Source organism: Macaca nemestrina, chromosome 17 (assembly GCF_043159975.1).
Source record: "Macaca nemestrina isolate mMacNem1 chromosome 17, mMacNem.hap1, whole genome shotgun sequence".
Taxonomy (NCBI): domain Eukaryota; kingdom Metazoa; phylum Chordata; class Mammalia; order Primates; family Cercopithecidae; genus Macaca; species Macaca nemestrina.
Genome location: NC_092141.1, coordinates 84,134,470 through 84,159,213, shown reverse-complemented (window position 1 = coordinate 84,159,213; position 24,744 = coordinate 84,134,470). Strand labels below are relative to the sequence as shown.

At 48.1% G+C, this 24,744-nt stretch overlaps 1 protein-coding gene across 1 annotated transcript; it reads left to right on the top strand.

Annotated features, from left to right (window-relative positions):
* The first annotated feature begins 5,251 nt into the window (after positions 1-5,251).
* Positions 5,252-23,195, top strand: LOC105469154 (small ubiquitin like modifier 2). The gene is made up of 4 exons (XM_011719805.2): positions 5,252-5,418; positions 7,031-7,162; positions 13,927-13,998; positions 22,529-23,195. Exons 1-4 carry the CDS (start codon positions 5,398-5,400, stop codon positions 22,589-22,591), a joined length of 288 nt encoding a protein of 95 aa, XP_011718107.1. The 5' UTR covers positions 5,252-5,397; the 3' UTR covers positions 22,592-23,195.
* The last annotated feature ends 1,549 nt before the right edge of the window (positions 23,196-24,744 follow it).

Here is a 24,744-nt window from a genome sequence, read left to right as displayed (position 1 = left end):
GCCAATTCACTCTAGCCTGGGCAACAGAGTGAGACCCTCCAAAAAAAAAAAAAGGCAGATTTGGCAGGGTACAGTGGCTCATGCCTGTAATCCTAGCGTTTTGGGAGGCTGAATCTGGAGGATCACTTGAGCCCAGGAGACGCCATTTCTTCCATCATTTTTTTGAAGATGGAGTTTCACTCGTCGCCCAGGCTGGAGTGCACTGGCGTGATCTTGGCTCACTGCAACCTCCGCCTCCTGGGTTCAAGTGATTCTTGCTGGGATTACAGGCATGAGCCACCACGCCTGGCCAGGAGATGCTATTTCTATAAAAAATAAAAATATGTAATCCCAGCACTTTGGGAGGCTGAGACGGGCGGATCACAAGGTCAGGAGATCGAGACCATCCTGGCTAACACGGTGAAACCCCGTCTCTACTAAAAAATACAAAAAGCTAGCCGGGCGAGGTGGCGGGCGCCTGTAGTCCCAGCTACTCGGGAGGCTGAGGCAGGAGAATGGCGTGAACCCGGGAGGCGGAGCTTGCAGTGAGCTGAGATCCGGCCACTGCACTCCAGCCCAGGTGACAGAGCGAGACTCCGTCTCAAAAAAAAAAAAAAAATAAATAAATAAATAAATAAATAAATAAAAATAAATTAGGTGAGTATGGAGGTGCATGTCTGTGGTCCTAGCTACTTGGAGGCTGAGGCGAGAGGATGGCTTAAGCCCAGGAGTTCGAGGCTGCAGTGAGCTATGATTGTGGCACTGCACTCTATCCTGGGTGGAAAGCAGACCTTTCTTTTTTTTTTTTTTTTTTTTTGAGACCGAGTCTGGCTCTGTCACCCAGGCTGGAGTGCTGTGGCCGGATCTCAGCTCACTGCAAGCTCCGCCTCCCGGGTTCACGCCATTCTCCTGCCTCAGCCTCCTGAGTAGCTGGGACTACAGGCGCCCGCCACCTCACCCGGCTAGTTTTTTTGTATTTTTTAGTAGAGACAGGGTTTCACCGTGTTAGCCAGGATGGTCTCGATCTCCTGACCTCGTGATCCGCCCGTCTCGGCCTCCCAAAGTGCTGGGATTACAGGCTTGAGCCACCGCGCCCGGCCTAGACCTTTCTTAAAAAAGAAAAAAAATAAATAAATAAGGTGAATTCCAGAGCCAACCTTCCAAGGGGCCCCAAAATTTGTATTTAAACCAGCCCTTTAGATGATTCTGACTCACTTAAACATCCAGGCATAATGGAGGTACTTTAAAGCAGATGGGTTAGGCCAGGCGCAGTGGCTCATGCCTGTAATCTCAGCACTTTGGGAGGCCAAGGTGGGCAGATTACCTGAGGTCGGGAGTTCGAGACCAGCCTGACCAACACAGAGAAACCCCGTCTCTACTAAACATACAAAATTAGCTGGGCATGGTGGTGCATGGCATGCCTGTAATCCTAGCTACTCAGGAGGCAGAGGCAGGATAATCTCTTGAACCCAGGAGGCAGAGTTTGCAGTGAGCCAAGATCTTGCCATTGCACTCCAGCCTGGGCCACAAGAACAACATTCTGTCTCAAAGAGACAAACAAACGGCCAGGCATGGTGGCTCATGCCTGTAATTTCAGCACTTTGGGAGGCTGAGACAGGTGGATCACGAGGTCAGGAGATCAAGACTATCCTGGCTAACACAGTGAAACCCCATCTCTACTAAAAATACAAAAAATTAGCCGTGCGTGGTGGCACGTGCCTATAGTCCCAGCTACTTGGGAGGCTGAGGCAGAATAGCTTGAACCCAGGAGGCAGAAGTTGTAGCGAGCCGAGATAGTGCCACTTCACTCCAGCCTGGGCGACAGAGTGAGGCTCCGTCTAAAACAAAACAAACGAGCAACAACAACAACAAAAACAGATGAGTTAGGAGGATATTTCCATATTGCAGTATCTTTGTGTTTTTTTGTTTTTGTTTTTTGTTTTTTTGTTTTTGTTTTTGTTTTTTTTTTTTTTTTGAGACGGAGTCTCGCTCTGTCACCCAGGCTGGAGTGCAGTGGCCGGATCTCAGCTCACTGCAAGCTCCGCCCCCCGGGTTCACGCCATTCTCCTGCCTCAGCCTCCCGAGTAGCTGGGACTATAGGCGCCCGCCACCTCGCCCGGCTAGTTTTTTGTATTTTTTTTCAGTAGAGACGGGGTTTCACCGTGTTAGCCAGGATGGTCTTGATCTCCTGACCTCGTGATCCGCCCGTCTCGGCCTCCCAAAGTGCTGGGATTACAGGCGTGAGCCACTGCGCCCGGCCTGTTTTTGTTTTTTTTTCAAGACGAAGTCTTGCTCTGTTGCCCAGGCTGGAGTGCACTGAGTGGTGTGATCTCGACTCACTGTAACCTCTACTTCCTGAGTTCAAGAGATTCTCCTGCCTCAGCCTCCCGAGTAGCTGGGATTACAGGCACCTGCCACCACGCCCAGCTAATTTTTGTATTTTTAGTAGAGACATAGGGTTTCACCATGTTAGCCAGGCTGGTCTCGAACTCCTGACCTCAGGCAATCCATCCACCTTGGCCTCCCAAAGTGTTGGGATTACAGGCATGAGCCACCAGAGGGTTTCACCATGTTGGCCAGTCTGGTCTCAAACTCCTGACGTCAGGTGATCTGCCTGCCTCAGCCTCACAAAGTGTTGAGTGTTGGGGTTACAGGCGTGAGTCACCATGCCCAGTTGATATTGCAGTATCTTTTTTTTTTTTTTTTTTTTTTTGAGACGGAGTCTTGCTCTGTAGCCCGGGCTGGAGGGCAGTGGCCAGATCTCAGCTCACTGCAAGCTCCGCCTCCCGGGTTTACGCCATTCTCCTGCCTCAGCCTCCGGAGTAGCTGGGACTACAGGCGCCCGCCACCTCGCCCGGCTAGTTTTTTGTATTTTTAGTAGAGACGGGGTTTCACGGTGTTAGCCAGGATGGTCTCGATCTCCTGACCTCGTGATCCGTCCGTCTCGGCCTCCCAAAGTGCTGGGATTACAGGCTTGAGCCACCGCGCCCGGCCCTGCAGTATCTTTTGAGAGTGTTGATCTGAACTAGATAGAGTTAGTCTTCCTACTTTGGCCTATCACATATCTAAGGTCTTGAGCCTCTTCCTACCCAAAGAGGACCTACAGAAGGCCAACAAATGCAGCTCCATCCAGAGGCTGAAGAAAGTAGATTTGGTAAGAAGGTGGAATAGACAAGACTTGGTGATTGATTGGATGAGGAGTGTGTGAAGGAGAAGAAGTCAGGAATGTCGCTGGCCTTTCCAGCTTAGGGCAGCTGTTGTAGTGGTGTGTCACACAGTTTAAGAGTGGTAGGTCAGGAAGAAGAACCCACGCGGAAGGTAAAGTGAGGAGTTTTAGTTGAGAGTTGCTGGGTTTGAGGTGCCTCTGGGACATCCAACTGGAAACTCAGAAGAAAGATGTGGACTAGAAATAACAGATTTGAGGATCATTAGCAAAGAGATGGCAGCGAAAGCGGGTGAAATCATCCTCGGAGAGGGAATTGAGTGATAAAAGGATCTTGAAGAAAACCCTAAGGAACAGTTAAGGGAAGGAGTGAGTAAGAAAAAAAAAATTGCAGAGAGAACAAAGGACAGGCTAGAGATGAGAGGAAAACCTACCTCCTGCAAAGTTCAAGAGAAAGAGTGACAAACTGAGAAGCATACTGGATTCAGCAAAGAAGTCTGCGGTGGCCCGGCGCGGTGGCTCAAGCCTGTAATCCCAGCACTTTGGGAGGCCGAGACGGGCGGATCACAAGGTCAGGAGATCGAGACCATCCTGGCTAACACGGCGAAACCCCGTCTCTACTAAAAACACAAAAAATTAGCCGGGCGAGGTGGCGGCGCCTGTGGTCCCAGCTACTCGGGAGGCTGAGGCAGGAGAATGGCGTGAACCCGGGAGGCGGAGCTTGCAGTGAGCTGAGATCTGGCCACTGCACTCCAGCCTGGGTGACAGAGCGAGACTCCGTCTCAAAAAAAAAAAAAAAAAAAAAAAGTCTGCGGTGACCTTGTGGAGAGCAGTTTTAGTGGAACTTTGGGGACAGCACCAGATTGCAGTGGGTTGAGGAGTGAGTGGGAGGGGAGGGGTTGGAGACAGCTGGCAGGGACATTTTTTCAAGCTGTTTGGCCAAGAATGGAGAGAGATAGGATGGTAACTTAATAGAATTGAGAGCTTCTTCTTTTTTTTTTTTTTTTCTATACTAACGGAGGAGAGGAAGAAAATTCAGGGACAAAAGCAAATAATAAAGCCCGGGGGAGGAGCAAGATGGAATCCAGTGCACACACTGGATTGTTCTTCAGACAGGAGGGATGCATGTCTATGTTTTAACTGGATGCAAGGAGGAAATGATTAAATTGACTGGAAGCTTGATTGTTGGGTAGTTCTCGCTTAAGGATACTGTTTCCTCTTGGAAGATAGGCGATGAGTAAGGAGTTCGTTGAATGAATACACGAACATTTTCCCGTAGCTAGTCAAAGTCTAGGGTTACCAGCAGGACAGAAGAAGACACTGCAGGCCGGGTATGGTGGCTCACGCCTGTAATCCCAGTACTTTGGGAGGCCGAGGCGGGCGGATCACGAGGTCAGAAGACCGAGACCATCCTGGCTAACACGGGGAAACCTTGTCCCTATGAAAAATACAAAAAATTAGCCGGGTGTTGTGGCGTGCGCCTGTAATACCAGCTACTCGGGAGGCTGAGGCAGGAGAATCGCTTGAACCTGGGAGGCAGAGGTTGCTGTGAGCCGAGATCGTGCCACTGCACTCCAGCCTGGGCAACAGAGCGAGACTCCGTCTCAAAAAAAAAAAAAAAAAAAAGAAGAAGACACTGCATTTGAGGCAAGAGTCCGGTGGGAAGCAGGTTAAGACTGACTGAGAGGAAGTAACCATGGGAGGGCTGCTGGTCTACTGAAAGAGAGAGATTTTTCCAGAACCTCATGCTGGGGCTTTGATTTAGGAATCCCCTTCTTCCTCTAGTCAGTCAGCCTTCCCTGGCCTATGGCTCACGTCTAAAGCCTCGAGCCTCATCGTTCCCACCGAGGACCAGCTGGAAGCCATTTTGATTATGCTCCACCACGAAGAAGGACAATACAGCCCCGCCCAGAGCCAGGCGCGCCCCCGCGGCGGGCCGGGTGCGCGTGTCCGCGCTTCTTCCCGCCGGCCGGGCGGGCGCCTGGCCCAGGACGCGGTGGCGCGGGGCGGGGGGTGGGGGTGGTTATGTAAGCGTTGCGCGCTCCCGCGAGGCGCCAGCCAATGGGAGGCCCCGGCGGCTCGTGCTCGCGCACGCAGGGTGGGGGGAGGGAGCGCACGACGTGCGCGCACCCTCTCCCTCGTCCACCGCTGCCGCCTCCTTCTTCTGCCGCTCCTGGTGCTGCTTGTGTGCTCGTTTGGTGCGGACCTGGTACCTCTTTTGTGAAGCGGCAGCTGAGGAGACTCCGGCGCTCGCCATGGCCGACGAAAAGCCCAAGGTGAGCTCGGCGCCGGCCCCTTCGCCTCGCCGCGCGGTCGGGGTCAGGGCGCGGGCCGGGGTCCGGCCAGAGCTCGCCGCTGGCTCCCAGCGCCTTCCCGGGCCCCCCACAGGGCCGGCCGCAGCTCAGGCCCCGGCGCTCCGCGCCATTTTCCTCCCTCCCTCTCTTCCTCCCTCCCGCGCCGGAGGAGGCCCCGCCGCTCTCTCCCGCCCCCGGCGGCCTCCGAGTGCGCGCGGAGCGCGAGTTGGGCGGGCAGATCGCGGACGCCCGCGGGCCCACCAGCCCCGAACGGGGATTCTTGGCCCAGCCGACCGGCGCGCGTGAGGAGGGGCGTTAGGGCGTGCGGGGTCTCCACCCTGCGCCGACCCCGCGTCGGGTGTTGCAGTCTCCGAGGCGGCGGGGAGTCCCCTGGGCTCGGGCTTCACCTCTCAGGGGTAGAAACCGCGGGCATCTGGGGACTCCTGCCCGGGGCGGCGGCGGCGGGGCGAGAGTTCGGGGCGAATCAATGGGCTGCTGATGAGCAGGAACCTGGATGCCCGCTGGCCGCCGTGCTGGGCCTGGGGGTAGGGGGATTCCCGTGGAGTATTTCCCACTTCAATGGCCTCAGGGACCTGAGGGGGGAGGGGCAGCGGCTTTTCCCTGGGTGCCAACGAACCCCTAATCCGCGAAGACCATGTGGTTTCATGAAGTTGGAGGCACAGGTAGGAGCAGAGAGACTTTGTGCGGCTTAACTTTTGAATGCGGCTTTTGAGGCACCCGAAGACTTCCCGGGAGGACTGGGGGACACCCATCATCGGGGCACACGGGACTTGCTGCTTTTAGTTTGGTGACACCTCCCGCCTCTCGCGCCTTTACTTTCTGAAGCGTTTTAGGGCTACAGCATGCCTTCTACACTCGATTTTGGACAACTTTAGGTTGGGTCGAAATCTACAAGAAACACTTGGGATAAAACTGTGTATTTGACCCATGACAACAAAGGGGAGGGGAGAATAAGTGCTCTTAACCGAAGATAAAAATGAAGCTGCTAATAGAGGAGAACGTAACTGTGGTCCTGAGTATTACCGCTGTTCCGGAGGGAATCGGGATATTCTTCGATTTTTCGTGTGTGTGTTTACTTTAATGGAGATTGGATTTAGGTTATTAAACTGAGTTTGGTAACTTTTTAACGACAACGGTAATGAGTTTTGAATGGCAGGCTGTAGATTTATTGTTTTGTTTCTTGCAGTTGTACTTAAAGTGCTTAGAAAAGAGACTCATTTTTAACTTTTTTGGGGGGTAAAATATATATTTTGGGAGTGATATATGCCATTTTAGAAAGTTTAGCTTCAAGAGAACGTTCAATACACTGAATAGGACCCAACTTTAAACATGTATTGTTGTTACTGATAGTATTGCATGTAGGCTTTTCTGTATCTGACAGCTATCTAATACTGTTGCTGCAGGATTTCTCCTCTTTCACATTGATTTCAGCAGCTGAAAACAGCCGTATGCCGTTTTAGCATACCGTATGAGAAACCTGTTGATTTTTAAAGCAACTTAGGGCTGCTGCTGCTTTATAAAAGTGTGTGTTGATCACATTTCCCAAATTATACTTTTATTTTTCTTTTAACAGGAAGGAGTCAAGACTGAGAACAACGATCATATTAATTTGAAGGTGGCGGGGCAGGATGGTTCTGTGGTGCAGTTTAAGATTAAGAGGCATACACCACTTAGTAAACTAATGAAAGCCTATTGTGAACGACAGGTGAGGAATTCATATGTGTACTTCCACTGAATAAAACTATTTTTAAAAATCTTATTTTCATGGGAACAAAAACTAGCCTGGCATAATACTACAGTGACTTTTTGATGGGATGAATATGCACTTGTACTTGGCATGTCAGTTTTGTCGTGCACTTGGTAGCTTGCTCATGAAAACCCTTAGGATGATTTGCTTAGTATTATATGTGGTTCCAGTCCTGTGCCAGAAATCCATCAAATTGTATTTACAATACTTGTTTTTTGTTTTTTTTTTTAACCAAGGAAATGTAATTTTATGTTTATAAGAAAGTAAGAGTGAACTTGGTAAAATTACTTAAGAGTCTTTTATTATTTTATTTTATTTTTTTGAGACGGAGTTTCATTCTTGTTGCTCAAGCTGAAGTACAGTGGCGTGAGCTCAGCTCACTGCAACTTCCACTTCCCGGGTTCAAGCAGTTTTCCTGCCTCAGCCTCCTGAGTAGCTGGGATTACAGGTGCCTGCCACCACACTTGGCCAATTTTTTTTAGTATTTTTGGTAGAGATGGGGTTTCATCATATTGGCTAGGCTTGTCTCAAACTCCTGACCTCAGGTGATCCACCCGCCTCGGTCTTTCAAAGTGCTGGGATTACAAGCATGAGCCACTGCGCCAGACCAAGAAGTCTTTTTTTTTTTTTTTTTTTTTTTTTTTGAGATGGGAGTCTCGCTGTATTTTTTTAAGCTAGAACTTATCTACCTTGTAAATCGTGGGGTTTTTTTTGTTTTTTTTTGTTTTTTTTTTTTGACGGAATCTTGTTCTATTGCCCAGGCTGGAGTGCAGTGGTTCAATCTCTGCTCACTGCAACCTCTGCCTCCTGAGTTGAAGCTATTCTTTTTTTTTTTTTTTTCCCCCCCCCCCGAGACGGAGTCTTGCTCTGTCGCCCAGGCTGGACTGCAGTGGCCAGATCTCAGCTCACTGCAAGCTCCATCTCCCGGGTTTATGCCCTTCTCCTGCCTCAGCCTCCCGAGTAGCTGGGACTACAGGCGCCCACCACCATGCCTGGCTAGTTTTTTGTATTTTTTTTTTTAGTAGAGACGGGGTTTCACCGTGTTAGCCAGAATGGTCTCGATCTGACCTCGTGATCCGCCCGTCTCAGCCTCCCAAAGTGCTGGGATTACAGGCTTGAGCCACCGTGCCCGGCCAAGTTGAAGCTATTCTTATGCCTCAGCCTCCTGAGTAGCTGGGATTTCAGGCGTGCGCCGCCATGCCCAGCTAATTTTGTATTTTTGGTAGACCTAACCTCAACTCCTGACCTCAAGTGATCCGCCCACCTTGGCCTCTCAAAGTGCTGGGATTACAGGCGTGGGCCACTGTGCCTGGCCCCTTCAGATTGTTCTAAACAGCTTCAAAGTAGAATAAGGCTTAAACCTATGTAAGTTGGGAAATTGAGTTTGAGTTGATACTTGAAAGATCAGTGAAAATAAAAACTTCCTTTAGGCCTGGTGCAATGGCTCACATCTGTAATCCCAGCACTTTGGGAGACTGAGGCGGGTGGATCACTTGAGATCAGCCTGGCCACCACAGCAAAATACCATTTCTACAAAAAATACAAAAAAATTAGCTGGGCATGATGGTACACGCCCATAATCCCACCTACTCCCGAGGCTGAAGCTGAGAATCCCTTGAACCTGGGAGGTGGAGGCTGCCGTGAGCCAAGATCACACCACTGCACTCTAGCCTGGGTGATGGAGCAAGAGCATTTCAAAGGAAAAGAAAAAAGAAACTTTAGAATGTTTGAAGTATTTTTATGCTTAGTGTATTTACAATGTAATAAGAAAATACTATGCTCATAATTCTTCATATGTAAACCTTCTTTTTGTAGTTCCTTGTGAAGATACTATCTTTTTTTTTTTTTTTTTTTGAGACAGAGTCTCGCTCTGTTGTCCAGGATGGAGTGCAGTGGTGCGATCTTGACTCACTGCATCCTCTGCCTCCCGGGACCAAGCAATTCTCCTGTCTCAGCCTCCCGAGTAGCTGGGACTACGGGCGCAGGCCACCACGCCCAGCTAATTTTTGTATTTTCAGCGAAATGGGGTTTTACCATATTGGTCAGACTGGTCTTGAACTCCTGACCTCAGGTGATCCACCTACCTCGGCCTCCCAAAATGCTGGGATTACAGGCGTGAGCCACTGTGCCCGGCAGTATACCATATACTCTTATTTGAATAATTTTGCTGAAATTACCCTACATGAACTTAAGAATTGTGCTAAATAATTTATCCACTGGTATCTTCTATATTTGAACACTAGTGCCCCTTCAGGATACAGGGGAATTTTAAATGGTAATCCTTTTGGAGAACTTCTGTAGCAAAACTGCATACAAAATGGAAAATCATAGACTAGGCATGGTAATCCAGCACTTTGGGAGGCCAAGGCTGGAAGACCAGTCTGGACAGCATAGTAAGACCTCATCTTTTTTGTTGTTGTTGTTTTGAGATGGAGTTTTGCTCTTACTGCCCAGGCTAGAGTGCAGTGGCGCAATCTCAGCTCACTGCAACCTCTGCCTTCCAGTTTCAAGCGATTCTTCTGCCTCAGCCTCCCAAATTGCTGGGATTACAGGCGCCCACCACCACGCCCAGCTATTTTTTTGTATGTTTTTAGTAGAGATGGGGTTTCACCATGTTGGTCAGGCTGGTCTCAAACTGCTGACCTCGTGATCCAACTGCCTCGGCCTCCCAAAGTGCTGGGATTACAGGCATGAGCCACCGTGCCTGGCCCAGACCTCATCTCTTAAAAAAAAAATTAGCTGGGTGTGGTGGCACACACCTGTAGGCCAGGCTATTTCAGTGACAGAGGTGGGAGAATTGTTAGAGCTTGGCAGGTCTAGGCTGCAGTGAGCTATGATCTCATCACTGTACTCCGGTATGGGTGACAGAGTGAGACCCTGTCTCAAAACCACAAACAGAATCATGCTTCACTTTGGTGGTTTTTAACAGTATTTTCTTTTTTTCTTTTTTTTTTTTTGAGACAGAGTCTCACACTGTCGCCCAGGCTGGAGTGCAGTGGTGAGATCTCAGCTCACTGCAATCTCTGCCTCCCGGGTTCAAGCAATTCTCCTGCCTCAGCCTCCTGAGTAGCTGGGACTACAGGTGTGCGCCACCATGCCCGGCTACTTTTTGTATTTTTCCTAGAGACGGGGTTTCACAATATTCGCCAGGATGATCTCGATCTCTTGACCTCGTGATCCGCCTGCCTCAGCCTCCCAAAGTGCTGGGATTACAGGCGTGAGTCAATAGTGCCGGCATTGAACACTATTCTTATGCATATCTTATTTAACTTTTCTGCAATTGCAAAATTTTGCCTTTTTTTTTTTTTTTTTTAAAGACACTGTTTTGCCTTGTTGCCCATGGTGAAGTGTATTGGCAGGATTATTTATGATCATGGCTCACTGCATCCTCTGACTCCCAGGCTCAAGCAATCCTCCCACCTCAGGCTCCCAGGTAGCTGGGACTATAGGCTTGTGCCACTGTGCAATTCTTTCTTTTTTTTCTTTTTTTTTTTTTTTTTGAGACGGAGTCTCGCTCTGGAGTGCAGTGACATAATCTCGGCTCACTGCAACTTCCACCTCCGAGTTCAGGCAATTCTCCTGCCTCAGCCTCCTGAGTAGGTGGGATTATAGGAACCTACCACCACACTTGCTAATTTTTGTATTTTTAGTAGAAATGAGGTCTTACCATGTTCGCCAGGCTGCTCTCGAACTCCTGAGCTCAGGTAATCCACCCACCTCGCCACCTTGGCCTCCCAGTGTAATCCCATGCTAGGATTAGGATGCAGTTTCCCTCTTGTTGCTGAGGCTAGAATGCAATGGCACAATCTAGGCTTACTGGAACTTCTGCCTCCCAGGTTCAAGTGATTCTCCTGCCTCAGCCTCACAAGTAGCTGGGGTTACAGGCATGCACCACCGCGCCTGGCTAATTTTGTATTTTTGGTAGAGACGGGGCTTCACCATGTTGATCAGGTTGGCTGGTCTCAAACTCCTGACCTCAGGTGATCCACCTGCCTTGGCCTCCCAAAATGTTGGGATTACAGGCATGAGCCGCTGCACCTGGCCACCATGCAAATTTTTAAATTTTTTTTGAGATGGAGTCTTGCTCTGTTGCCCAGGCTGGAATGCAGTGGCATGATCTCAGCTCACCGCAACCTCTGCCTCCTGGGTTCAAGCGATTCTCCTGCCTCAGCCTCTTGAATAACTGGGATTACGGTACCTGCCACCTTGCCTGGCTAATTTTTTGTATTTTTATTTGTTTATTTATTAAAATTTTTTTTTCAGACAGTCTCACTCTGTCGCCCAGGCAATGGCACAATCTCGGCTCACTGCAACCTCCACCTCCCAGGTTCATGCAATTTCCCCCCCTCAACCTCTGGCTGGAGTAGCTGGGACTACAGACGTGTGTCATCGTGCTCAATTTTTGTATTTTTAGTAGAGACAGGGTTTCACCACATTGGACAGACTGGTCTCTTAACTCCTGACCTCAGGTGATCTTCCACCTCAGTTTCCCAAGGTATTGGGATTACAGGCATGAGCCACCACACTTGGCCTTCGTTTTTAAGTAGATTATGGTTATGTAATGTTTTTCATCCCTTTTATTTCACTGATACTTAATGAGCAGCACCTACTATGTGCAAGGAATAGACTGTAAGTAAAACAGTCTAGGTTCCTATACTTCCTGAAGAGTGTTTTCTAGTAGGACGATAAGTGATTACAGATTTGGGTAAGTATTAAAGGAAATTAAAAAGCAGGTGCTTTTTTAAAGCTATTCCAGGTAGTTCAAGGGTATAGGTTGTGGCATTTTAGGTCGATTTTGTTGTTGTTATTGTTGTTATTGAGACGGAGTCTGGTCTGTCACCCAGGCTGGAGTGCTATGGCACGATCTAGGCTCACTGCAAACTCTGCCTCCCAGGTTCAAGCGATCCTCCTGCCTCAGCCTCCCGAATACCTGGGATTACAGGTGTGCGCCACCACGCCCAGCTAATTTTTGTATTTTTAGTAGAGGTGGGGTTTCACCACGTTGGCCAGGCTGGTCTTGAACTCCTTAACTCAGATGATCCACTTTGGCCTCCTGAAGCATTGGAATTACACCGTGAGCCCGCGAGCTCTGCCTGGAAAGTCTTTAAATGGGCATTTTTTTTTTCTTTAAATTTCCTGTCAGTGGCTGGGTGGGGGATCACGAGGTCAGGAGATTGAGACCATCCTGGCTAACATGGTGAAACCCTATCTCTACTAAAATACAAAAAATTAGCCCAGCATGGTGGCATGAGCCCGTAGTCCCAGCTACTCAGGAGGCTGAGGCAGGAAAGTTGCTTGAACTCCAGTGGTGGATGTTGCATTGAGCTGAGATTGCACTACTTGCACTCCAGCCTGGGCGACAGAGTGAGACTTGTCTCAAAAAAAAACAAAAACAAAAAAATTCATTTCAGTGTCTAACTCATTTAAATGCATATTTGTTTCAAGGTATGTTTTATTTAACATAGTAGCTGTGTCTGAAAAGCAGTAAAGCTTTTTAAAAGAATGACTTACTGGCCAGGCACAGTGGCTCACACCTGTAATCCCAGCATTTTGGGAGGTTGAGGTGAGTGGATCACTTGGGGTCAGGAGTTCGAGACCAGCCTGGCCAAAATGGTGAAACCCCATCTCTACTAAAAACACAAAAATTAGCTAGGCATGGTTAGCTGGGCGTGGTGGCGGGCACCTGTAATTCCAGCTACTCGGGAGACTGAGGCAGGAGAATTGCTTGAACCCGGGAGGCGGAGGTTGCAGTGAGCCAAGATCGTACCACTGCACTCCAGCCTGGGCAGCAGAGCAAAACTCTGTCTTAAAAAACAAACAAACAGGCTAGGCGCGGTGGCTCACACCTGTAATCCCAGCACTTTAGGAGGCTGAGACGGGCGGATCACAAGGTCAGGAGATCGAGACCATCCTGGCTACCATGGTGAAACCCCGTCTCTACTAAAAATGCAAAAAATTAGCCGGGCGTGGTGGCGGGCGCCTGTAATCCCAGCTACTCGGGAGGCAGAGGCAGGAGAATGGCATGAACCCGGGAGGCGGAGCTTGCAGTGAGCCAAGATCGTGCCCCTGCACTCCAGCCTGGGCGACTGAGCGAGACTGTGTCTCAAAAAACAACAACAACAACAACAACAAACAGGCGGCTTATACCTGTAATCCCAGCACTTTGGGAGGCTGAGGTGGTCAGATCACCTGAGGTCAGGAGTTCGAGACCAGCCTGGCCAACATAGCAAAACCCTGTCTACTAAAAAATACGAAAATTAGCCAGTCGTGGTGGCACGTGCCTAGTCCCAGCTGATCAGGAGGCCGAGGCGGATGGATCACCTGAGGTTAGGAGTTCAAGACCAGCCTGGCCAACGTGGTGAAACCCAGTCTCTACTAAAACTACAAAAATTAGCCGGTTGTCGTGTCAGGGGCCTGTAGTCCCAGCTACTCTTGGGAGACTAAGGCAGGAGAATCGCTTGAACCAGGAGGTGGAGGTTACCTTGAGCCAAGCCACTGCACTTCAGCCTTGACAACAGAGCAAAACTCTGTCTCAAAAAAAAAAAAAAAAGAAAATGAGAATCACCCCAAATCTTTTTATTTATAGGGTATGTTAACATGTTGGCGATTGTTTATTTAGCTATTTCTTTAATATAGTCATGGCTAAATATGCATGTACTTTTATCTAAATAGAATTCTGTTTCTCTTAATGCCGTTTATTGCTTTTAAATTCTCTCGTTCAGGGATTGTCAATGAGGCAGATCAGATTCCGATTCGACGGGCAACCAATCAATGAAACAGACACACCTGCACAGGTAAAAAATCTCTCCTAATTAGAAAAATTACCATTTGTAATTTTTTGAACAGCTATGTTTATGAATTTGAACGTTGAGACACTGGAGTATAGTTCTTGTAGAGTTCAGAGCTTTGGGAAGTATGACCAAAGGGGAACAGAAAGGAAAATAGGAATAGGCTCGGGAAATGCCAATGGTTGTTATTCATTTATTTTTAATTTTAATTTTTTTTTAGGGATAGGGCTTCTCTGTTGCGTGGGTTGAAGTGTAGTGGCCTCATTATAGCTCACTGCATCCTTGGCCTTCCAAAGTGATGGGATTATAGGCGCAAATCAATGTTCCCAACCCCACCAGTGGTTTGTGTTTGTTTTTTGTTTGTTTGTTTTTTTGTGACAGAGTCTCCATCGCTCAGGCTGGAGTGCAGTGGCACGATCTTGGGTCACTGCAGCTGTCACCTCCTGTGCTTAAGCCTTTCTCCTGCCTCAGCCTCCCGGAGTAGCTGGGATTACAGGCATGCACCAGTGCACCCAGCTAATTTTTGTAGTTTTGGTAGGGATAGGGTTTCACCATGTTGGCCAGACTGGTCTTGAACTCCTGACCACAAGTGATCCACCTGCCTCGGCCTCCCAGAGTGTTGGGATTACAGGTGTGAGCCACCGCACCCAGCCAAATCCTCACCATTTTAGTTCTACATGCTGAATTGAAATTCTCGGCCAGGTGCGGTGGCTCACGCCTATAATCCCAGCACTTTGGGAGGCCGAGGCGGGCGGATCACGAGGTCAGGAGATCGAGACCATCCTGGCTAACACCGTGAAACCCCGTCTCTACTAAAAATACAAAAAATGAGCCAAGTGTGGGGGCGTGCCACTATAGTCCCAGCTGCTGGGGAGGCTGAGGCAGGAGAATGGTGCAAACCTGGGAGGCGGAGCTTGCGGTGAGCCGAGTTCGCGCCACTGCACTCCAGTCTGGACGACAGTGAGACTCTGTCTCTAAAAAAAAAAAAAAAAAAATTAACTTTTACGTGTCTTCATGAATGAAAGGGAACTAATGGCCCTAACTGCCGCGTTCCATAGCTTTGTTTGACAAGGGGAGCCCCTGATGATATATTTTCCAAACCCTTACTACAAAACGTGATGCTCTCTGATCCTTTAACTCTCTTTACATACTACTTCATTTTGTTCTGTCACTTTCTGTAGGATCAGCTGGATTGTCTTCTGTGGCAGAAGCTCTTTGTTTCTTTTTACCCTCTATTAAAGATTTCCAGTTTTGGCTTAGCAAGATGGCTCATGAGAGCCATTGTCAAGATTACAAAGTGCTTGTAATGCCAGCACTGTGAGACCAAGGTGGGCGGAGCACTTGAGTCCAGGATTTCAAGACCAGCCTGGGCAACATGGCAAAACCTTGTCTTTACAAAAAAATAAAAAATTTGCCAGGGAGTGGTGGTACGTGCCTGTAGTACCAGCTACTTCTTAGGTTGAGGTGGAAGAATTGCTTGAGCCCAGGAAGTGGAGGCTGCAGTGAACCAAGATGGCGCCACTGCACACCAGTCTGGGTAACAAAGTGAGGCCCTCTCTCAAAAAAAAAAAAAAAAACTTCCAGTCTTGTCCTGACTTGGTGGCTCACGCCTGTAATCCTAGCACTTTATGAAACTGACACAGGCAGGAGGGTTGCTTGAGGCCAGGAGTTTAAGACCAGCCTGGGCAACATAGCAAGACCCAGTCTCTACAGGGAAAAAAAAAAAAAAGCTGGGCATGGTAGCATGTGTCTGTAGTCCCATCTACTTGGGAAGTTTAGTGGAAGGGGTGCTTGAGTCCAGGAGTTTCAGGCTGCAGTGAGTTATGATCGTACTATGGCACTCTAGCCTGGGTAATAGACCAAGACTGTCTCGAAAATAGAAGATTGACGGTTTTTGAAAAATATTTTAAAATGTTGTGATAGTAGAAATTTAAATTGGATCCCATGTACTTCTGAATTTCAACTTTATCACCCAGTAAAAACTAGAAAATGATAAATGTGGCATGAAGCAGCACATCCAGATTGTAGTTTTGTTGATAATCTTTGAAAATTGGAAAAGCCCATGAGGTGTACTGAAAAGAAGAATATTTTGAAGAAATTTCAACTGGTGACAGTCTCTAAAAAGGAATTATGGGCTGGGCACACTGGCTCACACCTATAATCCTAGCACTTTGGGAGGCTGAGGCAGGCAGATCGCTTGAGGTCAGGAGTTTGAGACCAGCCTGGACAATATGGTGAAACCCTATGTCTGCCAAGCAATACAAAAATTAGCCAGGCATCGCCGGGCACAGTGGCTCACGCCTGTGGTCCCAGCACTTTGGGAGGCCGAGGCGGGTGGATCACCTGAGGTTGGGAGTTCAAGATCACCTTGACCAACATGGGGAAAAATGCTGTCGCTACTAAAAATACAAAATTAGCTGGATGTGGTGGCCTGTAATCCCAGCTGCTCAGGAGGCTGAGGCAGGAGAATCGCTTGAACCCAGGAGGCAGAGGTTGTGATGAGCTGGAGATTGCGCCATTGCATTCCAGCCTGAGCAACAAGAGCGAAATTCCATCTCAAAAAATATATATATATATTAGCCAGGCATGGTGGTGCATGCCTGTAGTCCCAGCTACTCAGGAGGCTGAGGCGGGAGAATCACTTGAACCCGGGAGGCGGAGGTTGAAGCACAGAGATCGTGCCACTGCACTCCAGCCTGGGTAACAGCCCCTGTCTCAAAAGAAAAAGAAAAAAAATTGGCCGGGCGCAGTGGCTCAAGCCTGTGATCCCAGCACTTTGGGAGGCCGAGGGGCGAATCATGAGGTCAGGAGATCGAGACCATCCTGGCTAACACGGTGAAACCCCGTCTCTACTAAAAAATACAAAAAACTGGCCAGGCGAGGTGGCAGGCGCCTGTAGTCCCAGCTACTCGGGAGGCTGAGGCAGGAGAATAGCGTAAACTTGGGAGGCGGAGCTTGCAGTGAGCTGAGATCTGGCCACTGCACTCTAGCCTGGGCGACAGAGCGAGACTCTGTCTCAAAAAAAAAAAAAAAAAAAAAATTTAAAAGGCTGGGCACAGTGGCTCACCACTGTAATCACCACTTTGGGAGGCAGAGGCGGGTTGATCACCTGAGGTCAGGAATTCAAGACCAGCCTGGCCAACATGGCAAAACTACCCTGTCTCTACTAAAATTACAAAAATTAGCCAGGCATGGTGGTGCTCACCTGTAATCCCATCCCAGCTACTCGGGAGGCTGAGCCAGGAGAATCTGGGTGGGGGGAAGGTGTCGGGGGGGTAGACAGGCCGAGGTTGCAGTGAGTGGAGGTCATGCCACTTCACTCTAGCCTGGGTGAGAGTGAAACGCCCATCTCAAAAAAAAAAAAAAAAAAAAAAAAAAGCGCAATTATGGTATATAGCCACAAGGAGGAGCTAAATTCTGTTGATAAATGAGGCTGGAACAGGAACTTCATTTTTTAAAGGCATTTAAAGTTTCACTGTAAAACTTCACATTTGGATAATTTTGTTTTAGTAGATAGATGACAGGCTTGTTTGGTTTTAAAAGAAATATGCCAGGCGCGGTGGCTCATGCCTGTAATCTCAGCACTTTGGGAGGCCAAGGTGGGCAGATGTCGGGAGATCGAGACCACCCCGGTGAAACTCCATCTCTACTAAAAATACAAAAATTAGCCAGGCGAGGTGGTGGGCGCCTATAGTCCCAGCTGCTGGGAAGGCTGAGGCAGGAGAATGGCGTGAACCCGGAAGGCGGAGCTTGCAGTGAGCCGAGATCGCACCACTGCACTCCAGCCTGGGCGACAGAGCTAGACTGTCTCAAAAAAAAAAAAAAAAAGGTAGTAGTAAAAAGTATCCATTGTGCTATACTCTCAGTTATTAGAATGTATTTCCTCTCTAAGCCCTCTTTTTTTTTTTTTTTTTTTTTTTTTTTTTTTTTTTTTTTTTTGAGACGGAGTCTCGCTTTGTCGCCCAGGCTGGAGTGCAGTGGCCGGATCTCAGCTCACTGCAAGCTCCGCCTCCCGGGTTTACGCCATTCTCCTGCCTCAGCCTCCCGAGTAGCTGGGACTACAGGCGCCTGCCACCTCGCCCGGCTAAGTTTTTTTTTGTTGTTTTTGTTTGTTTGTTTGTTTGTTTGTTTTTGAGACGGAGTCTCGCTCTGTCGCCCGGGCTGGAGTGCAGTGGCCGGATCTCAGCTCACTGCAAGCTCCGCCTCCTGGGTTTACGCCATTCTCCTGCCTCAGCCTCCCGAATAGCTGGGACTACAGGCGCCCGCCACCTCGCCCGGCTAGTTTTTTGTATTTTTTTTAGTAGAGACGGGGTTTCAGCGTGTTAGCCAGGATGGTCTCGATCTCCTGACCTCGTGATCCGCCCGCCTCGGCCTCCCAGAGTGCTGGGATTACAGGCTTGAGCCACCGCGCCCGGCCTTTTTTGTATTTTTAGTAGAGATGGGGTTTCACTGTGTTAGCCAGGATGGTCTCGATCTCCTGACCTCGTGATCCGCCCGTCTCGGCCTCCCAAAGTGCTGGGATTACAGGCTTGAGCCACCTCGCCCGGCCTCTAAGCCCTCCTTACCCACCAGTAAAACGGGATTATCTGCTATACTAGTTACAAATATTAAACAAGGAGTTATTTGTTTGGATCTGTGACCTTGAGGCATTTAAAAATCTTCAGGTTGACTTTGCAATTAATTTTACTTCATTTTGAAGAATTTGGAATTGATTCGTTTTAGAATTGTTCTCCCAATATTTTTTGATAACAGGATTGTGATAAATTAAAATATCTTAGCAGGCCTCCTGCCTGCCCCCGCCTCCCCAACTTTTTTTTATTTTTCAAGACAGTCTTGCTCTGTCTCCCAGACTGGAGTGGTGGCATGATCGCGGCTCACTGCAACCTCCGCTTCCTGAGTTCAAGTGATTATCCTGCCTCAGCCTCCCGATTAGCTGGGATTTACAGGCGCCCACCACGATGCCTGGCTAATTTTGTTTTTGTTTTATTTATTTATTTTTTTGTATTGACGGAGTCAATACAAAATTAGCTGGGCACGGTGGCGCATGCCTGTAATCTCAAGTGCTTGGGAGGCTGAGGCAGGAGAATTGCTTGACCCGGGAGGCAGAGGTTGCAGTGAGCCGAGATTACGCCATTGCACTCCACCCTGGGCAGCAACAGCGAAACTCCGTTGCAAGGGAAAAAAAAACAAAAACAAATTTAGTCATACAATAAGCGGCTTTGCTCCTTGGGGTGTACTTTTTTTTTTTTTTTAACTGCTCCTTACAAAGCATGGCTAACTTATATATAGTCAGTGCACCCAGAGTTGGCTGCTGCTTAGTTTTAAAATTGTGTTTTTAGCCTAACACTGTATCTACTGTATCTTAAAGATATTTTCATTTCTGTACATGAAAATCTATGGTTTTTTTTGTTTTTTTTTTTTTGTTTTGTTTTTTTTTTTTTTGAGACGGAGTCTCGCTCTGTCGCCCAGGCTGGAGTGCTGTGGCCGGATCTCAGCTCACTGCAATCTCCGCCTCCCGGGTTCCCGCCATTCTCCTGCCTCAGCCTCCCGAGTAGCTGGGACTACAGGCGCCCGCCACCTCGCCCGGCTAGTTTTTTGTATTTTTTAGTAGAGACGGGGTTTCACCGTGTTAGCCAGGATGGTCTCGATCTCCTGACCTTGTGATCCGCCCGTCTCAGCCTCCCAAAGTGCTGGGATTACAGGCTTGAGCCACCGCGCCCGGCCTAAATCTATGTATTTTTTAACGGCTATATGGTATTTAATATCTGAGCATACTATGTTTTATTAGTTTGGGGTTTTTTTTTTTTTTTGGTTTTTTTTTTTTGACACGGAGTCTCCCACTGTCATCCAGGCTGGAGTGCAGTGGCACAATCTCGGCTCACTGCAACCTCTGCCTCCAAAGTTCAAGCAATTCTCCTGCCTCGGCCTCCCGAGTGGCTGGGATTACAGACGCCTGCCACCACGCCCAGCTAATTTTTTGTATTTTTAGTAGAGATGGGGTTTCACTATTTTAGCCAGGCTGGTCTTGAATGCCTGACCTCGTGATCCACCTGCCTCGGCATCCCAAAGTGTTGGGATTACAGGCGTTAGCCACGGTACCCAGCCTGGGTTTTTTTTTTTTCTTTTTGAGACAGAGTCTTGCTCTGTTGCCAGGCTGGAGTTCAGTGGGGCACTCATGGCTCACTGTAACCTCCACCTCATGGGTTCAACTGATTCTCCTGCCTCAGCCTCCTGAGTAGCTGGGACTACAGGCGTGTGCCACCACGGCCAGCTGATTTTTGTATTTTTGATAGAAACGGAGTTTCACCATGTTGGCCAGATGGGTTTGACCTCTTGACCTTGTGATCCGCCCACCTTGGCCTCCCAGAGTTTTGGGATTACAGGTGTGAGCCCTGGCACCCGGCCTAATTTGGGTTTTTATTGAGATTTATTTTCAGTCTTTGCTGAACAGTGCAGCGAGATTCTTTAAACATATCACCCTTCTGTGGACCCTCGACACACACATATTTAACTTTGATTTAATTTTTTTGAGGCAGAGTTTCTCGCTCGTCACATACAATGGCATGATCTTGGCTCACTGCAACTTCAACCTCCCGGGTTCAAGTGATTCTCCTGCCTCAGCCTCCCAAGTAGCTGGGATTACAGGCGTGCGGCACCATGCCCAGCTATTTTTTCTTTTTCTTTTTTTGTATTTTTAGTAGGGACTGAGTTTCACCATTTTGGCCAGGCTGGTCTCGCACTCCTGACCTCAGGTGATCTGCCTGCCTCAGCCTCTCTCTCTCTTTTTTTTTTTTTTTGAGACCAAGTCTTGCTCTGTCACCCAGGTTGGAGTTCAGTGGCACGATATTGGCTCACCACAACCTCTGCTTGCTGGATTCAAGCAATTCTCCTGCCTCAGCCTCCCAAATAGCTGGGATTACAGGCACATGCCACCATGCCCGGCTAATTTTTAAAATATTTTTAGTAGGGATGGGGTTTTACCAGGTTGGCCAGGCTGGTCTTGAACTCCTGACCTCAGGTGATCCGCCCGCCTCAGCCTCCCAAAGTGTTCGGATTACAGGAGTGAGCCATTGTGCCTGGCCCCTGCCTTTTTTTCTCTTTTTTTGATACAGGGTCTTTCGCTTTGTCACTCAGGCTGGAGTGAGCTGGTGTGGTCACAGTTCACTGCGGCCTTATCTTATGGGCTCAATTGATCCTCCCACCTTGGCTTCCTGAGTAGCTGGGAGTATGGACGTGTGTCACCGTGGCTGGCTAATTTTTTTTTTTTACTTTTTTTTTTTGTTTTTTTTTTTTTTTTTGAGACAGAGTCTCGCTCTGTCGCCCAGGCTGGAGTGCAGTGGCGCTATCTCGGCTCACTGCAAGCTCCGCCTCCCGGGTTTACGCCATTCTCCTGCCTCAGCCTCCCGAGTAGCTGGGACTACAGGCGCCCGCCACCTCGCCCAGCTAATTTTTTTGTATTTTTAGTAGAGACGGGGTTTCATTGTGTTAGCCAGGATGGTCTCGATCTCCTGACCTCGTGATCCGCCTGTCTCGGCCTCCCAAAGTGCTGGGATTACAGGCTTGAGCCACCGCGCCCGGCCAAATATTTTTTATTTTTTATTTATTTATTTATTTTTTTTGAGACGGAGTCTGCTCTGTCGCCCAGGCTGCAGTGCAGTGGCCGGATCTCAGCTCACTGCAAGCTCCACCTCCCGGGTTTACGCCATTCTCCTGCCTCAGCCTCCCGAGTAGCTGGGACTACAGGCGCCTGCCACCTCGCCCGGCTAGTTTTTTGTATTTTTTTTAGTAGAGACGGGGTTTCAGCGTGTTAGCCAGGATGGTCTCGATCTCCTGACCTCGTGATCCGCCCGTCTCGGCCTCCCAAAGTGCTGGGATTACAGGCTTGAGCCACCGCGCCCGGCCTTACTTTTTTTTTTGTAGAGATGTTGTCTCTCTCTCTGTTGCCCAGGCTGGTCTAGGTCTCCTGGGCTCAAGCAGTCCTCCAATGTTGGCCTCTAATAGTACTGGGATTACAGGCATGAGCCACCGCACCTGGATAATATTCTGCTTTTTACTCAAAAACTAAGTTTTGGCTGGGCGCAGTGGCTCACACCTGTAATCCCAGCACTTTGGGAGGCCCCGTCTCTACTAAAAATCCAAAAAAACTAGCTGGGCATGGCGGTGGATGCCTGTAATCTCAGCTACTTGGGAGACTGAGGCAGGAGTATTGCTTGAACCTGAGGGATGGAGGTTGCAGTGAGCTGAGATCACGCCACTGCCCTCCAGCCTGGGTGACAGAAGTCTTGTCTCCAAAAAAAAAAAAAAGAAAAAAAACACACATAACAAGTTAAGTTTTATCTAATAGTCATAAAAAAGGAAGCCAAGTAAAAAATTACTTAAACCAAGTGTGTTGATACATTAAGCTATGAGACATCTAAAATAATGAAACTTGGAACTCAGTGGAACATGTACATGTTTTCAGCATACTTAAACCTGAAAATCATTAATTTTCAGAACTTAATCAGTGCTCTTACATTTGTTTTTTCTTTTATGCTAGTTGGAAATGGAGGATGAAGATACAATTGATGTGTTCCAACAGCAGACGGGAGGTGTCTACTGAAAAGGGAACCTGCTTCTTTACTCCAGAACTCTGTTCTTTAAAGACCAAGATTACATTCTCAATTAGAAAACTGCAATTTGGTTCCACCACATCCTGACTACTACCGTATAGTTTTCTCTATTCTTTCATTTCCCCCTTCCCCATTCCTTTATTGTACATAAAGTAACTGGTATATGTGCACAAGCATATTGCATTTTTTTTTTTTTTTAACTAAACAGCCAATGGTATGTTTTAATTGACATCAAGTGGAGACGGGATGGGGAAAAATACTGATTCTGTGAAAATACCCCCTTTCTCCATTAGTGGCATGCTCATTCAGCTCTTATCTTTATATTCCAGTAAGTTATTTTGCTCTCACTGTTTTAACAAAAACACACAACATAAAAATCCTTGCATACCTTGTTCAATTGGAGAATTTTAATGTTTTTCATTTATCATTGTAAAACCAAGGACAATTTTATAACTTTTTTGTACGTAGCTGTTACATGTAGGGCAATCTGTCTTTAAGTAGGGATAAATGACTCTAAAACAAAAAAGAATCTTAGATAGTTTTCCCTTCCAGTCAAGCGTCTTGTTGTTTAAATAAACTTCTTGTTTAAAATGAGCTGTTTTCTTTATTCTGAGAAATATTAAATAGAAAATTGAGGCTTAGAAAAAACACATAAATAGGCCTGCTTAGAAGTAACATTTCAAGAAGGTAATAAAGCTACTTGGTGTTTCTGACAGACTTGATACTAATGTGAAACAAAGAATAACAGTTTTATAAATATCACCTTGTTCCAAAAGTTTCTCTAGGTCCCATGTTAATATGCAAATATACTAGCAGAAAAATTGGGCCATAGTATTGTGGATTTCCAAGTATTTTCTTTATATTAAGTGAGGCACAGAATGTAGGGTATAGGGTAGCACACGTGGCAAGGAAGAAGTTGTGATTTGCCTTTGTTGCTGATAAAAGTGAACCATTCTAGCCCTCACTTAAATAAGTAAATACTCCCTAACTTAAAATAAAACTTTTCTTTTTTTTTTTTTTTTTTTTTTGAGACGGAGTCTCGCTCTGCCGCCCAGGCTGGAGTGCAGTGGCTGGATCTCAGCTCACTGCAAGCTCCGCCTCCCGGGTTCACGCCATTCTCCTGCCTCAGCCTCCCGAGTAGCTGGGACTACAGGCGCCCGCCACCGCGCCTGGCTAGTTTTTTGTATTTTTTAGTAGAGACGGGTTTCACCGTGTTAGCCAGGATGGTCTCGATCTCCTGACCTCGTGATCCACCCGTCTCGGCCTCCCAAAGTGCTGGGATTACAGGCTTGAGCCACCGCGCCTGGCAAAATAAAAGTTTTCGTTCCTTATCCAAGGATTCTTTTTTGAGACGGAGTTTTCCTCTTGTTGCCCAGGCTGCAGTGTAGTGGCATGATTTCGGCTCACTGCAACCTCCGCCTCCCAGGTTCAGGTGATTCTCCTGCCTCAGCCTTCTGAGTAGCTGGGATTATAGGTGCATGTCACCACGCCCAGCTAATTTTTTTTCTATTTTTAGTAGAGATGGGGTTTTATCATGTAGTCCAGGCTGGGAGTCTTGAACTCCTGACCTCAGGTGATCCACCCGCCTCAGCCTCCCAAAGTACAGGGATTATAGGCGTGAGCCACCGCGCCTGGCTTATTCAAGAATATTGAGGGACAAAATATCTATATCCATCTTCAGAACCTTAAATATACCGGTCACTGCAGTCTTTATTATTTTAATTTTTGTTTCTTAGGTTTTTTTTCTTGGTGGTGGTGGTGATTTGAGACAGAGCATCACTCCGTTGCCCAGGCTGGAGTGCGGTGGCGCAATCTTGGCTCACTGCAAGCTCCGCCTCCCAGGTTCACGCCATTCTCCTGCCTCAGCCTCCCATCTTAGGTCTTTTTGAAAGAGGTTATGCCTCTGTTGCCTAGTCTGGAGTGGTGCAGTGGTGTGATCTCGGCTCACTGCACCCTCCACCTCCAGGTCTTAAGAGATCTCCCTGCTCAGCCTCATGAGTAGCTACAACCACAGGTGCATGCCACCACAGCCCACTAATTTTTGTATTTTTTATAGAGATAGAGTTTTGCCATATTGTCCAGGCTGGGCTCAAACCCCTGATCTTAAGTGATCTACCTGCCTTAGCCTCCCAATGTGCTGGGT